Source organism: Egretta garzetta, unplaced genomic scaffold (genome assembly GCF_000687185.1).
Source record: "Egretta garzetta isolate BGI_Z169 unplaced genomic scaffold, ASM68718v1 scaffold42, whole genome shotgun sequence".
Lineage (NCBI taxonomy): Eukaryota > Metazoa > Chordata > Aves > Pelecaniformes > Ardeidae > Egretta > Egretta garzetta.
The window spans coordinates 975,872-990,637 of NW_009258782.1; the positions used below are offsets into that span (position 1 = coordinate 975,872).

At 51.1% G+C, this 14,766-nt stretch overlaps 1 protein-coding gene across 1 annotated transcript in view; it reads left to right on the top strand.

Annotated features, from left to right (window-relative positions):
* LOC104135730 (voltage-dependent T-type calcium channel subunit alpha-1H) overlaps positions 1-14,673 on the top strand; it is a 126,499-nt gene extending 111,826 nt beyond the window's left edge. The window contains 8 exon segments of the mRNA XM_035889125.1: positions 775-853; positions 2,987-3,108; positions 3,635-3,973; positions 5,640-5,792; positions 9,563-9,746; positions 12,814-12,992; positions 13,581-13,753; positions 13,755-14,673. Coding sequence (XP_035745018.1) covers positions 775-853; positions 2,987-3,108; positions 3,635-3,973; positions 5,640-5,792; positions 9,563-9,746; positions 12,814-12,992; positions 13,581-13,753; positions 13,755-14,673 — 2,148 coding nt within the window.
* Positions 14,674-14,766: the final 93 nt, after the last annotated feature.

Genomic DNA, 14,766 nt, shown 5'->3' on the forward strand with positions numbered 1-14,766 from the left:
CCGTCGTTATTAAGAACCTTCCTGTTCCCTTTAGCATCCTTGCATTTCTTTTACCATCCCCTTCAGCCACCTTGCACTGCGTGTTAATGCCAAACAGTAGCACACCACGCAGTGTTTGAACTGCAGGGTGCCTGCATTTAAGTGACAGCGTATGGAATAAGGCTTTTCTTTTGAGATACTAAAAGCTAAAGTGGTTGTTGAGAAATATCTGTTAAGTGGCAAGGTTATGAGAGCTTTATACCTTACTGGAGCATATGTTCCTTTTCTGAAAGCCCTCCAGGCCAGCAAAACCTTTGAAAACCAGGCAATTCCTCTTGTGGCTTGCGACATGTCTTGTTACTGTCTTGAAACCCTCAGCCTTCACGCTCAGAGTCTCAAACCTGGCAAACAGAGGGGACGGGCCCTTAAAACTCAAACCAGAGCACCAGATCACTTAAACTACCACTGCACTGAAGTGCAGGACTAAGTGCTGCTGAGGCTACAGGTATGGATTGGCCAAACTACAGATGAAGGCAGCATCCCGGCTAGGTGGAAGGGTAATAGAAGGGCACCAGCTTGGCACATGGGAGCACCTGCTCCTTCCCCACCACAGGAGACTTCTCTGGGTCTGTTCAAGCAGAGCCGTGAGAGGGGACCAGGGTGTTGGAAGCCAGGGGAAATGATGATTAGCCTCTGGCCACCAGTCCCTCTTTTGCTTGTGGTGAGAATGTGATGGAGGAATTTAATTCGTGACCTCAACTTGCCTGACCCTTGTTCTGCTTTCTCCCTGTGTAGGTAGGGAACCTTGGCCTACTTTTTATGCTCCTGTTTTTTATCTATGCTGCCCTGGGAGTGGAATTGTTTGGCAAGCTAGGTGAGTAATGTGCCTGACACAATTTATTTCGTCCGGTTGATGTTTTTTTGGTATCTAGCTGTTTCCTTTCTTCTCTCTCATTCTTGGGCCTTCCTTAGCTTCACAGCTCACGATCTGAAGATTAAAGTTTTCTCAGGATCACAGATGACACATGAGGACGTAATACAGAACCTGTCGAACATGCACACACACGTTTAGAGATTTGTCCAACATCACCCTTGGCTGTAGAGGAACTATTTACTGCTTAAATATAATTGTCCGGCATGGATATGTTCACAAAGATGGAAGTTTGCTACTTAAGACAGAACATGAGTCTGTAAAGCTGCATGGTAGTCAGACTCGTGCTGGAGAGATGCCACCATAAACATGTCCCTCCTTGGAGCTTCCACCACGCTCCGTTAGTTTTTTGCACTTGGCTGACATTGCTCTTCCAGCTGCCCAAGTCTTGTCTGTCCGTTGTTCTTCTCAGCATCACCTTCCCCTTTCTACATAAATCAGGAGGCATCCACTGGTTCCTGATTGTCCAGCATCATTTATTCCTCTGGCTTGAGGATACTGCTGAGCTGATCATGAATGTGTCCACCACTAAGAAGAAAAGCGGATGGAGCCAGAGAGAAAACACTACAGCCCTACCTTGCCCAGCTTAGCCAGGCCAAAGCAGTCACTGCCTTTAAATGTGCTGTTTGAAGGAGCTGTATCTGCCTTCTCAGTGTTTTCATCCCAATTAGGGCTCCAGGAGCATCAGATGGGCCCTTCCTCAGCAGTGATTTTATGGCTGTCATTAATCCCCTTTATGAGTCCAGCCCTCTGCTCAGATTACAAATGCCTGAAATGAGAATATTTCTTTCAACCACAGACAAATTATTTTTCAGTCACCAACAAATTCTGGAAAAAAATTAGTTCTGCATCCACCCCAAATGAAATACTGTGATTTTCATATGACATATCTAGATAAATAAGTGTGTATTTGTTCAGCAACAAAGGTGAAAAATGTCTTATTCATAGAGGCACCTCCTGCTGCTCTGGATCCTTTTTATGTTTCCACGCACACACCTTGCCAATGCCAGTCCATAGGTAACCACAGCTTGTGGTCAGAGACTGGGAAAGCCCTAACCTTGTCTGGGGCAAGCTGCAGGCAGTCAGCACACCGCTTCCCATCCTGATTTAACTGGGAAATACTTTTACTTCTTTTTCCCAATCACTGCTAGTCCACATCAGGCGCAAGAACCATCAGTGCTTGCTCCCCAAGACTGGTTGTTTGTGGGTTGGTTTTTTTTTTTCTATTTGCTTTTCTGGTTTTCCTTCCTATTTGCCTCTGAAATAAATACCTAATAGTGAAATGCTCTCGCAAGAGGCATTGCTGCCCGTCCTAATGAATATTTAATGAACCTGTGTTTTATGGAAAGAGGGACATTTCATATGTTCAATTTACATTCATTAGTATATTAATTCTCAGGGGAAAACAGATCAAATTGCTCCACTTCATCTCAGTGAAATATCCCTCGTGGTAGATGTGCCCTGTAAAAAATAATCAAGACAAGGATGTAATGAAGAGGATAACAGACAAAGGATACTGTAGAGCAGTGTTTGTTGAGACACCCCAGCAATTCTGCTTGTTTCCACCTCCTTTTACGTCTCTTTGTGTTGGCTCTGCCTGTTGGGATAAAGTCAGGAGAATCACAGAAATGTTGGTGGAAGAGGCCTCTGGAGGCCCCCACCCAGCCTCCCACTTGAAGCCCCATCAGTAGCTCAGAGTAGCTGTGGCTTTGTCCAGCCAAATCTTGAAAACTTCCAATGACAGAGCTCCCCTTCCTCTCTGGTGACCTGTCCCAGGGCTGTTGGGCCCTCCAGATGAAAGCAGCTGTCCTAATGTCCAACCTGGGGACCTCCTAAGCCACGGTGTGTTGCCGTCTATTAAATCATGTGCCTCCACTGAGAAGAGTTTGGCTACATGATCTCTGCAGCCACCCTTCAGTAGTTGCAGGCCATGAGATCTCCGCTTAGCAGCCCTCCCTGATGCCATGTATCGGAGTGGCATATCTCAGGGTCTCACCACCAGGTTTGTGGGGCTGCTCTGAATCAGCACTGACAAACGTGGCTTCACTGACGTGCTTCTGCTTCTCTCTCCTGCAGACTGCAGTGAAGAAAATCCTTGTGAAGGTCTGAGTCGGCATGCAACTTTCACCAACTTTGGCATGGCCTTTCTCACCCTCTTCAGGGTGTCAACAGGGGACAACTGGAACGGCATCATGAAGGTGTGTGCAATCTCTGTCTGGGTACTTTCTTCTCTCTGTAGATGCATAGATACAGATTCCAAACAAATTTAGGCAACTCTTGTGGGAAAAAAAAAAAAAAAAAAAAAAAAAAAAAAAAAAGGTTTCCTTTCCCTTTAAAATATCAAAATTAAACTTTCCTATTTAAAGGCCAAGTGTATTTTCAAGGGATAATTTGTCCTAAGTCTCACCCAACCTGAAACTTCATTCTTTTTAACATCTATATAACACCTCGGGAAAATTATGCCAGTTCTTGTGGCTGAGAGGAATAACCATGTACTCTGCGCCTGTGGGATGAAACACAATCCTCCTCTTTGTAGGTGATGTAATTATGGTGTTCTCCATATTTTCTTCTATCCATTTTAGTTGTACCTACAAGCTGTTGTGTCTGGGGTATGTAATCATAAGCTTTTCAGTCCTCAGCAGATTATCTTTGACATTTCTGTATTTGGAACCCAAGCAGATCCCCAGCCCTTATTAAACCCTCACCTTTCCCTCTCTGTTGCAGGACACTCTCCGGGAATGCACTCGGGAAGACAAGCACTGCCTCAGTTACCTGCCTGTTATCTCCCCTGTCTACTTCGTCACTTTCGTCCTCATCGCACAGTTCGTCCTAGTCAACGTAGTGGTGGCAGTGCTGATGAAGCACTTGGAGGAGAGCAACAAGGAGGCCAAGGAGGATGCTGAGATGGATGCTGAGATCGAGTTGGAGATGTCCAGAGGAACAACCGCCTCAGCCACCAGTGGAAGCAGGGGAGGTGCAGTGGCCCCGGACAACAGAGGACCCTACAGAAGTCAGGAGACCATGAAGTCAGAGTCAGCGGTGCAGGTGAAGCACCAAGCCCTGGTAATAATTCACACAAAGCGTCTGCTCTTCTTCTGCTCAGCGTAGGGAGGGAACGCTTCTCACCAGTCACTTCTGTCTGATCATCAGGCAGTCAGATCCCGAGTGACACAGAGCCAAAGAGGCAGGAGACAAGGCAGTGTGGGAGGAATGGCAGCTTTCCCGGGTCCCCCTACAGCAGAGATGTCACCACCACCTCCACACCTTGAGTCATCTCAGGAGGGCTCCCTGAGGTGGAAGGCTGCTCGAAACACGTTCTCTAGGGCTAACGCTGTCCTGACCATTGTTCTGGGGGAGGGTTGAAGTCCATCTCTTGCCATTTCCAGTTCGTTCAAAGGTTGTACGTGTTAAGTTCAGAAGCATAATAGCCACAGGTCCCTGTCCTGTTCTCCCAGCCGATACATCAGTCCTTGTCATTTTAGCATGGGCAGCAAGCACCGGGGAGCAATCTCATAAAGCCCTGGGAATGCTGGCACTGTCAGCCCTGACACACGCAGCAAAGGATGGCATAAATTCCCTTCACACAGACACAGAAATACTGCTCGGGTTCTTTTTAATCCCAGTTTGGGATTTCCAGAGGAGCCTCAAGCAAATTGTAGTGCACAGCTCAGGAGAGATGTCTGGCACCGGTGTAAGGTGCAGCTTCCCACTGGCTCGTGTTCTGCTTAGGGCATGGCTGACCTGGACTCTGGGAATTATCAGAGCCCCTCAGCAAGAAGCTGGAGGTTCCTGGGTTGATTTTCCAGACACTGCCTGCTCTCTGCTTCCTATTCAGCAGCACATGATTAAGAGTGAATACGAAGTCGCTTTGTCACCGTGATCGCAAGTAAATCTACCGCAAAATCAATGGGGGGTTTGAAATTAAATTACTAAATTATATTTTTGTAAAATCTATCAGACTCTATTAAGTCAAGTAAAAAGATATTTAGTTACACAGCGATGGGGAATTTGCTATTTGAATGTAGTTTCTAATAGACATTTCTTCAGGCAAATGCACTGTAAACACCCAGGTTTTTTTCCTCATTGGGGGAAGAAAGGGCACATCCTTTCACACAGGCTGTGACTGCAAACTGTGGTCATTCTGGGGTTTTCCTCATCTTCCACTACCTGCCGAGCACATCAGGAGCCACGCAGAGCCTGCTCTTAGCCCTAGAAAACCCATAGTGAGAGGTGGTGCTGCCCAGAGGGAGAACAGCATGAGCAGGGAGCTGGCCAGAGGTTTCCCCCTGCGGCTGAGATTGCTTGAATGCCGGTGAGGATTTGCAAGCCAGGGCTCCCCCTCCCCTGTGTGGCAGCAAGGCAGATGCCCCACGGCAGGGCCGGGTTGCGGCGATGGCTCACATCTCGGACACCCAGGCTCTTCTGGGCAGGCGTGGATGGCTGGCAGCTCGGTGCTGCACCCCCTGCAAGCTGCGCTGAAGAGGTCAAATAGGTAGAACTCTGCGTGACTAATCCGGCCACTGATGGTGGCATGGGCACCCTGGAAGGTGTTGCAAGATGCTCTGTATTTTTTCTTGCCGTTTGTGCCGGTTTTTGCAGCCCACGGTTCCTTTTCTCTTCCTGCTCCGGATGAATGGGGCACCTAGGAAATGCCACGGGGCAAACGTGTTCGAGCGTTAAGACCCAGCCTTGCTCTGCTACTGATGCTTTTTATCTCCCCAATTTGAAGGAGGCGCTGAGCTGTGAGAATGTGTCTTTAGCCATCCCAGACTCAGACACGCTGGAGGGGGCAGAGGCTCCCATGATGGAAATCCCGTCCTTCTGCTCTGTTTCCCACCATGTCCTGACACCTTCCCACAACACCCCAGGCCACCAGGCTGAGGTGAATGACGTCGTGCCGTTGCTTCTGCGTTGTGGCGTTGTGCTTTGGTGCTTTGCAGCTAGCGGTGGTGTCTCGGTTGTCCTAAACCTGTCGCTTCACAGCCACAACAGTCGTTCCCATCCTCTGTCCTTCGTACTGCCTTTGCGGGTGCAGGGGCTGGGCAAAGAGCGCGTCCCAGCTGACTCTGCCAGCAGCTTTGTGTGGGACACGAATGAAATACTCCTTTTAGCTAAAAAAAAAAAAAAAGTCTCGCATTTGATGTCCGATGTGATGTGTGTGAGCAGTCTGTATTCAAATGATATATCGAGAGCTGGAGGCAGGCAGAGTGCTTTGTGGAGAAAACACAGCCAGTTTGGTTTTCTCACTGTCGCTATAAGGACCTGTTTATGATACAGTACTGAGGAAAGAAAGGCTTAAGTAGATCAACATGTTAGGCTTTCAGCAAGCACCGGGGCTGTGGATTCAGGAGATGCTCTGGGGAGATCACCCAGCAGACCAGAAGGGCTGTAGCTCCCTCTGCTCAGTCCCTCCCGATTCCACCACGAACCGGTGCCCAGGTCACATCACGTAAGATATTGCGCGGTTTGCCCTGCTGCAGCACAGTGCCCTCCTCGGGGTGAATGGGCTCCAGACAGCCTCCGGTGGGCACGAGAACATGCAAGCCACAGTCAGTGATGAAGATGCTCATGCTGCAGTGGGGAGCACACTTGCTGTCAGCAGAGAATTTCCAGTGGCCACCCAGAATTAATCTGCATTACATTTGGGCTATTTTCCCCTTTATTACCTGACCTCTATCATGACTATCAGGGCACCTTCTAGTGGCGAGTATCTCACAGCATCTCCAAGCAAATTCTGGGCTCAGATGAAGCTCTTGATGACCAAGTGGTTTCCCCCGTGCGAGATGAGTGACATGAAGGTATAATCCTCAAGGGAGTTCCCCTTGATAGCTCTGCAGGGTGTCCGCTAGCTTGGCCACCTGGAAGCAGCAGAGGCTCAAAGGGAGATCACGGGGAAGGCATCTTTCAGGGACAGGCAAAATTTGGGACTTGGTAAATGCAACTGCAAAGGGTCCTGGGTTTCTGCTGGCAGAGCTGAGAGTTCATTACCTCCAACACAACCCTGGACACCACCGGCGTTGGCCTGTGGAGGGATGCCAGCGTTGGCAGGCGCTGGCAGGGAGTTACCTCCTGCCCTTGTTGTGCCTCTGCCTTCCCCATCACAGAGGCTGCAGGAAACGGCTCAGCTCGCTCACAGTGCTGGAGACACACGCCTTTGGAGGGGGATCAGGAGGAGCCCTTCCTCTGGGAATTTTGCCCACAGCTTGTTTGCAGGCTCTTGGCTCCAGGTCTCTGAGAAGTTACAGTGTTCCCTCTTCCGGAGTATCCTGCCAGTCACCTTTGCTTACAGAGTATCTTCTGGCCATTTAATCACCCAGGAAGGGTCATGTCCTGTGGAGGTATTTGCAGGATTATTTCTTCTCGAGCTCCCTCCGCAGCAGAGCAAAATCAGAGCTCCAGCAGACTATTGATTCCCAGACACAAGAGGAATGAGTTGGGCTCACTGATAAAAGACGCTTAACTCTGAGCTGCATCACCATGAGCCTCTATGGTCAATGTAATGCCTTTCTACTTGGTTTGAGAGGGGTCCCCCAGTGAGTAAGCTCCCACCTTGCACACCTCTATCAGATGCCTGGGATCCTACCAAGCTCTCAGGGTGCCTTGCAGGCAGGGTTCACCATACGCAGTCTCAGGAGCACTGGTCCAGGTTGGGCTTTCATGGGGTTTGAAGGAGCCACACTGATTTCAAGGGTGTGGGGTCAGGCTCCTGAGTGCATCCGGAGTTTCCCACCAAAGAGGAGGAGCAGCAATGCCCATGGTGGTGGGTGTCCAAACCTTCCTAGGTGCCAAGAGCAGCTCGCCAGGTGTGAGCCAACAAGCTTCTTGTCTGTGTTTCGTATTTCAGGTACTTTATTATAGCGGCTTTGAAGCCATTTGAAATGTGCCCACACCCCTAAGTCAATTGGGTCTCACTAGCTGAAACCTTAAAAATTGCAGTCGTTTATGTCAAGAGGGGATTTCTGTTCATTCATCCCAGCCAGAGAAGACAACTACAAGATCCTGTAAAGACGAACAGAGATTTAATAGACAAATACTGTGATCCTTCTGTTCGACTACTGAGAAAGCGGAGCAAGACCTTTTGTTCTCTGTGTGGCACCGGGGTGTTAACAATCGCCTGCCTACGCTCAGCTCAGATGTTGCGATGCTGGTAGCTTATTAGCTGTAATGGCCAGAGGCCAACTGGCACCGCCGTACCGCTGATGCATTAATACATCAGACAAGAGGCCCAGGTTGCACCCGGAGGGCTGCTGGGCAAGGCAGCAATCAGCGCTGGAGGCCAACTACCTGTAAAGAACTGCTGCTGATCCCCCCCATCTTCTCAGCCAAGCTCAACAGGGTAAAGGCATCGAGTAATTTGTCTCGGGATGTGTCTCTTTAGGGATCTGAGGAAATAAATTTGTAAGCTAGAAATGTATGGAAAAAATGGATTTAACCAGATCCTCGATGATCTCCAAACTATCCAGCGAGGGATCTCAGGCTCAGATTTTGCTAGCAGAGAGGGAAAACAGCCCGGCAGAGCAAAGCAAAATACCTTTAATTTAAGACATGCAGCTGGGAAAATGTTTTCAATTAGTCACTGGGAGGCTGACATTAAAGGAAAACCAGAGCAATTAGTCGTACCTTAGATAACGTGGTAAACTGTGAGGGGAATGTGTCTAGGACCAAAACCTCAGGGCCGGGAGCCAGGATGCCAAGTCCTGTTCCAAGGGCTCCTGCTCCCCCAACGCTTGGCCAAGTTGTGGCACCACATCTCACAGCTGCTCCATCAGCACCGCAGAGACGTCGACTGAGTCCCTAAAGCTTCCTAAGACCCCAGGATAAATTTGCTGTAAGGTGCATGAAGTGCCTGGGGCCTCAGAGAAGCACTGAGAGGTCAAATTTAAGGTTTGTAATGGGCTCTGTCTGGGCACTTCCAACCAGACCCATTTCACAGCAAGAGCAAACACAGAGAAATCCCTTTTCTACCCCCGAACAGGCTCCACACCCACATAGGTGCTGCAGTGATGTCTTCTCCTTCCCTCTGCCTCCTGCCATGTGGCTGTCTTCTTCTGGGGTCAGTGGTGCCCAAAATGCTCCATGTTGTAGGAGAGAGGCCACAGGGTTTGTGGTGGTGTTGACGTGTGTGTTTAAATGTCTGCCTGTATGTGTGCTTCGGGGAGATAACACATGAATTTCTAGAAACACTTGGTACCCTGGAGGGGCACCAGTCCTCCAACCTGGAGGACTGGCCAGTTTTGCCCGTCTGTCCCAGAGCAGCGTTGAGGAGAAGGGCATCACCACCCGGGCTGGGCTGAAAGCATCCCTGGGAAAATCAGAGCAGAACAGTGTGAGAAACGCTGGCTTTCTCATGTGTTTAGAGGGTGGGCCCCATTTTCCTGGACCTTACTTCTTCTCTGTGGTGTCCAAGAGTCAGCTTAGTGGTGGGTCCTTGATGCCTCATTTTTACTCCAGCCGCAACTTGAGCTCTTTACTCAGCTAGCACGGCGTGGCTTTGGTATCCCACTGCAGTCACCAGGGCTGCAGACTCCCTGTAAGATGCCAAGAGGAACATCTGCACAAGGTTTTAAAACAAAAAGCAGACGGGAAGGAGATTGCTGTAAATTCACCACCGAGATGCTGAATGACCCGACTCCTTGTCTCCTCGCTTTGCAGGGCGGCGCAGCCTCTCTGAGGCCACAGGACTCTCAAAACCTGCTGACGGTTCGCAAGATCTCCGTCTCCCGTATGCACTCCTTGCCCAACGACAGCTACATGTTCCGGCCGGTGATGCCAGCAAAAGCCCCGTTCCCCCTCCACGAGGTGGAGATGGAAACGTATCCCTGCAAATCCCAAAGAGGTAACTGCTCGCAGAGTTTTCCCTTCCTCCTCGTAGCCAAAACCACAGGGCAGCAGGTACCCATTAGGTGGGGAGTAAGCAACCCGCACCAAACATGGGCTGAGCCAGGGCTCGCTTGCTTCGATCTGGTACTGTCAGCAGGACTGCAGTTTCCCACACACTGCACAATTTTGTGTTTTCGTCACGTCACTGCGTTTTTCTCAGGAGAAACCTTGAGTGTTTGACTGGGCAGAAGTGGGGCTCCCAAGCGATGCCGGAGGTGTAGAGGACAGGCTGTTAGCTGAGGAGAAGGGTACGAGCTGCACATTTCTTCTGAAGTGATCAGCCCTGACATCACGACCACGAATCAATAAAATCAACATGAAGAAAAGCCAGAGTCGCTATTGCTTCCTGACAGAGCTCCTTCACAGCTATTGTTTCAGGCAGTCTTTGGTCTCAGAGCAGTATCTTTTTAGCACGGTACATTGAGCTCAGAGATGCAGGGGTTTCTTTGGGAGCATAAAGATTAGAAACCACTCTCCAGTGCCTCCCTAGCCTGGCCTTACAATGAATCTTGTGGAGAGACCCCGCAGTCAGGGAATCACGAGCTACACAGAGCCTTTGAGTATACATTTACCCAACTGCAGCCAAATACATTTCCCCTAAAATGCCTTTTGACGTCTTTTGTTGTGCGAGTTGGTTTGAAGGGGAAATCAATAAGAAAGAAAATATCTGCCTCCCTAAAAGCATATGTGCTTCTTGAGTGGCTCCCAAGAACTTACCAGCCTGGTTTCCTTTGATGCAACGTTGTTTGAAATGCAAGAACTGCTTGGACAGATGAGTAGTGGGTTTGCAAACCCTGGTGGGGCTGGCAAGATCTGCTCTGATTTCCTTGGGTGAAGTAACTCTATATTTGTTCAAACTCTCTGGATACCAGTTAATGTTCTCTGCTCGGTATTTATTATTATTTCACCTGCAAATTCTTTGCTAAGCAAAGAAAACAGAGGTTGAGTTTCATGGCTGGACTACTGGGGATGGTTTTCATCGCTGTAGTGGGTGTAAATCAGGCTTTATACCAGTATAAAACTGCTGAGATGTTGGCAGGGGTGGGTAGAACTGACCAAGAATTTTCTCACGTTTCCCAAATTTCTCTCCAAGAGCACTTGAGCGATGGATATGACAGGGGCATCCAAGCAGCATCACCCAGAGCTGTGCTGCTTCTGAGCTGACCAAACTCTCGGTTAAGTCACGGTCCCCTAAGTTAGGTGCAAGTAAAGCTGAGCACACAGAGCGGCTCACTTCAGCATTTGTGCTTTCACGGGCTTTCCGATGTCAGTTAGGAATGTCTGGTCCTCTCCCAATACTTCGGTGGCTACACAGTGAAAGTATTGTGAGATGACCAGGTCTTGTGTTATTTTGGTCTTAGATGCAGTTCCCTGATTTACTAGAAAAACAGGAGAAAAATACACAAATCCGGAGATATTCAGTGTTCCTGAGTACGCAGTTTAGAGGGGGTTTTGGGTTTCCTATATGAGAGCTGGATGGAAAGCTTCCAAGAGAAGGAAATTCCAACTAAGGATGGGGAGGAGAGCGTAGGGGTTTGATTTTACGACCGTGTTTGTGACAGATTTTATGACAAAGTTTTTCTGCACCATAAAAAAACGTTTTGTAAAGCCTGGATTAGCCCATGCATGGTACAGACTTGCACTGAAGCCCAAAAAAGAACGAGGGAGAAGTGGGGCAGGTTGGGGGGTGGGAAGCTCGCTGCTCCGCTCTTTCTGTGGTGTTCTGGAGAAAAGCTCTGCAAGAAAAATGATTAAACACTAACTTTTCTTTCTTCCCAACAACAAATCTCTTTCTGAAATGCAACTGCAATCTGTCTGGATGGCTTTTGTCATAGGTTCAAGTTCCCTGACCTCTGGGCGAGATCTCTTGAAGTGATGGATAGCTGTGTTTTTAACATGGAGCAGCAACGTAGAAACAGACATTGGGTTTCAAGCTAATGAGGACAATAAATCCTGCAGCCAAAAAAATAAAAGATCTTTCAAACAATGCAGAACTGCAGTAAAGCAGCACCATGAAGGGGCTGGGGAGGAGGGATTGCCTTTAGACTGAGCCAGGGGACTGGGAGCCGTCAGGAAGAGAGTGATTGCTGCCTGATACATGAGCTCAGGGACTGTCTAAGCACTTGAAGCGGTCTCCATGCTGCTGATGGGACCATGTTCAGCCAAGGTCTGCCTCGTGGACAGACGGTGCTGGTAGTTGTTTGGGCTGTAGTGAGTGGGAAAACTGCTCTGTGCATGCCAGCGGTATCTCCTCCCGGAACAGTCGGTGGCAGGGTGCCCGCTGGCTGTACGAGGCTGGAGGTTGGACCTGTAAGTCGAGCTCTGGCGGCTCCGAGGGAGCTGAGCGGTGCTGCTCTTGCCTCCATGTGGCAGAGCAGCGTAAGGTTGCAAGCCCATCCATCCCTGGCAGCACTGCAGAGACAACCCAGTCATCCTGACTCAGAGGATCAGGCACAGCCACCAGACTTCCCCGATCCATGTTCCCCAAACAGGCGATGTCCCTTTACAAACCCACCCCAAGCAATGCCACCAGGAGAGCAGCAATGGCGGGGTTTCAAACGCAGCCCCACCTCCTGCCCTTCATTTGCCACCATGTGGTCCTGGTGGCCTCCGTCCACCTTGAGTGTTGCGGCAGCTGCAAGAGAAGACTCCCATCACCTGAAACAGAAAAGAGAGGCTATGAGTGTGAAGTTTGTAACAGGCAATATCCCGGAGCGGGCAGAGCCGCACGCAATGCTGCTGAATCGCAGAGGTCTCCTTCACCTCTAACCTCCCTGCCATCCCTGATGGGATATGGCTCAGTATTCAAAGCAGGAGCCAGGACACGGGACACCTGGTTTTTAATCCTAGCACCGCCCAGGGCTTATGCTGAGGCTTGGGATTTCAGCCAGACTAGACAGGCTTTTCCTTTCCCCTCCTGCGTTTACTCCCCTCCTGGAGTCTGTGGGCACCGGTTCTGCCTCAAACCTTCACAGCCCCCACGCCAGCAGTGGTGGTGACTGCTCTCTCCCTCTGTTTCCTAGGGTCCATCACCTCCGTCTGCTCCCAGCCTGTGGGAACGTGTTCCTCTCTGAGAGTCCCAGCGGAGTCCCTCCAGCTGGCAGTCCGTTCTCCCAACCACGAAGGCCGCCACCGCTGGAAGATCCTTCCCCCCCACGTTGCACCTCGATCTCCTACTCTCAACAAGCTGCTCTGCAGACAGGTGAGAGGCCAAGAGCCTGCAGAAGTAAAATCCTTCGTAATCACCCGGATCCTTTTTCCAGTCCCCTCTTGGGTTTTTTTTTCTTGGAGCTGAGAGTAGAATTCCCCTTTTTAGAACAAAACATTTCCAGTGCCATAAATTTGAATATACACCAGTCTCAGCAAGTGACACACAGGGGAAGGCCCTTTCCACCACTTTCATCTTTGTGGCTGCACTGTTCTATGAAAGAACACCTAAAGCTTAGAGAGAAGATGCCCAATTCAGTTTTACCAGTGCTGTCGGAAGCCTGCAGCCAGCCCTGCCCCATGCCACTTCAGACAGGTTGCACTGCCTCAGGATTTGGTGCTAGAGCAAGACCAAGCCCCCGCAGGTACAAGCCCTGTCTGCGTAGGCTCCGGGTCTCCTTGCTAGCAAAGCTACGTACAGCGAGGGGCTGGCAGGGGCTGGCCTGACCTGGCATGGCTGGGAGCTGTGGGGTGCGTCAGACCCACCGACCGTGGGGCCACGTGCCATGTTTCATCACTGGAAGTGCTGCCGGCCCGGCAGATCCCCAGGCTCTCGCCCCATCTCTCTCTCCTCACCTTCCAGGAGGCCATTCGAACGGACTCCGTGGACGGGCAGACTCCGGACCGCAAGGACAGCCTGCAAGCAGAGCCTGGAGAGACGCCGCTGTCAGCAAAGCAGCCCCAGAGCACCTTCCCCCCCAGCCCACACCATCCCCCAGCTGCCTCCCTGCCGGGCACCCCCCCGCGCTCCCCCCCAAAAAAAAACCGACCCCGAGGGCTGCCTCTTCGAGTCCTCCGACCTGGCTGACGAGGAGGTTTGCCACATCAACAGCTCGGCCAAAGACTGGGCAGGGGAGCTCTCGGACGCTGGGAGCCGCTCGACTTCGCCGTTCATCTCCCCGGCCCCGTCTCCAGCACCCCTCAAGAACTGCAGCACAACCAGCCTCTCCGGGGGCAGCAGCAAGGAGAAGGACTTGAAGAAGTTTTACAGCATCGATACAAAGGGCTTCCTCAACAAGCCCAGCTGGGCAGATGACCAAAGGCGGCACTCCATCGAGATCTGCCCCTCCGTCAGCGATGGGGACTGTAGCTTCGAGGACGCTGCCGAGGAAAAGCAGCGATCCCCTGCCCACATCCAGACGGAGTCCGAGTACATCCACGGAGCCCGGAGGAAGAAGAAGATGAGCCCGCCCTGCATTTCTATAGATCCTCCCATGGAGGACGACGGCGGGGCGGCCTCACGCACCAAACCCTCCGAGAACAGCATGCTGCGGCGAAGGACCCCATCCTGCGAGTTCCCGGCTTACAGAGAGTCCCTGGAGCTCGCGGAGAGCCAGCCCGGGGAGCCCGCTTCCAAAGCGGAGCGCCGGGGCCAGCCCCCGTGCCGCGGGGAGCACCTGACCATCCCCAACTTCTCCTTCGAGCAGTCGGACGGCAGCTCCTTGAGCAGCCTCTCGGATCTCCTCCTGGACAGCGGTCAGTCCACGCCGGCCTCCGTCGAGTCCCGGCCGGACCCCGCCACCTCCGAACTGAAAAAGCCGGATCACTTAAAAACTCAGTGGAGCAACGTTGAGAAAAGCAAAGAGCTCCTGGGCATGGCTAAGAGCCCTCTCCGGAAGCAGGACTTGGTCCCGGTGACTGTCGCGACAGAAGACGACATAGATGACCCAGTATAGCTTTCTGGGAGGGGGGAGCGGGGGGGGGTCTCAAGGGCTTGACACCAATGTGGGTTTCCAAACCGAAGGGACTGGGGGGCCACAGGCACGTGG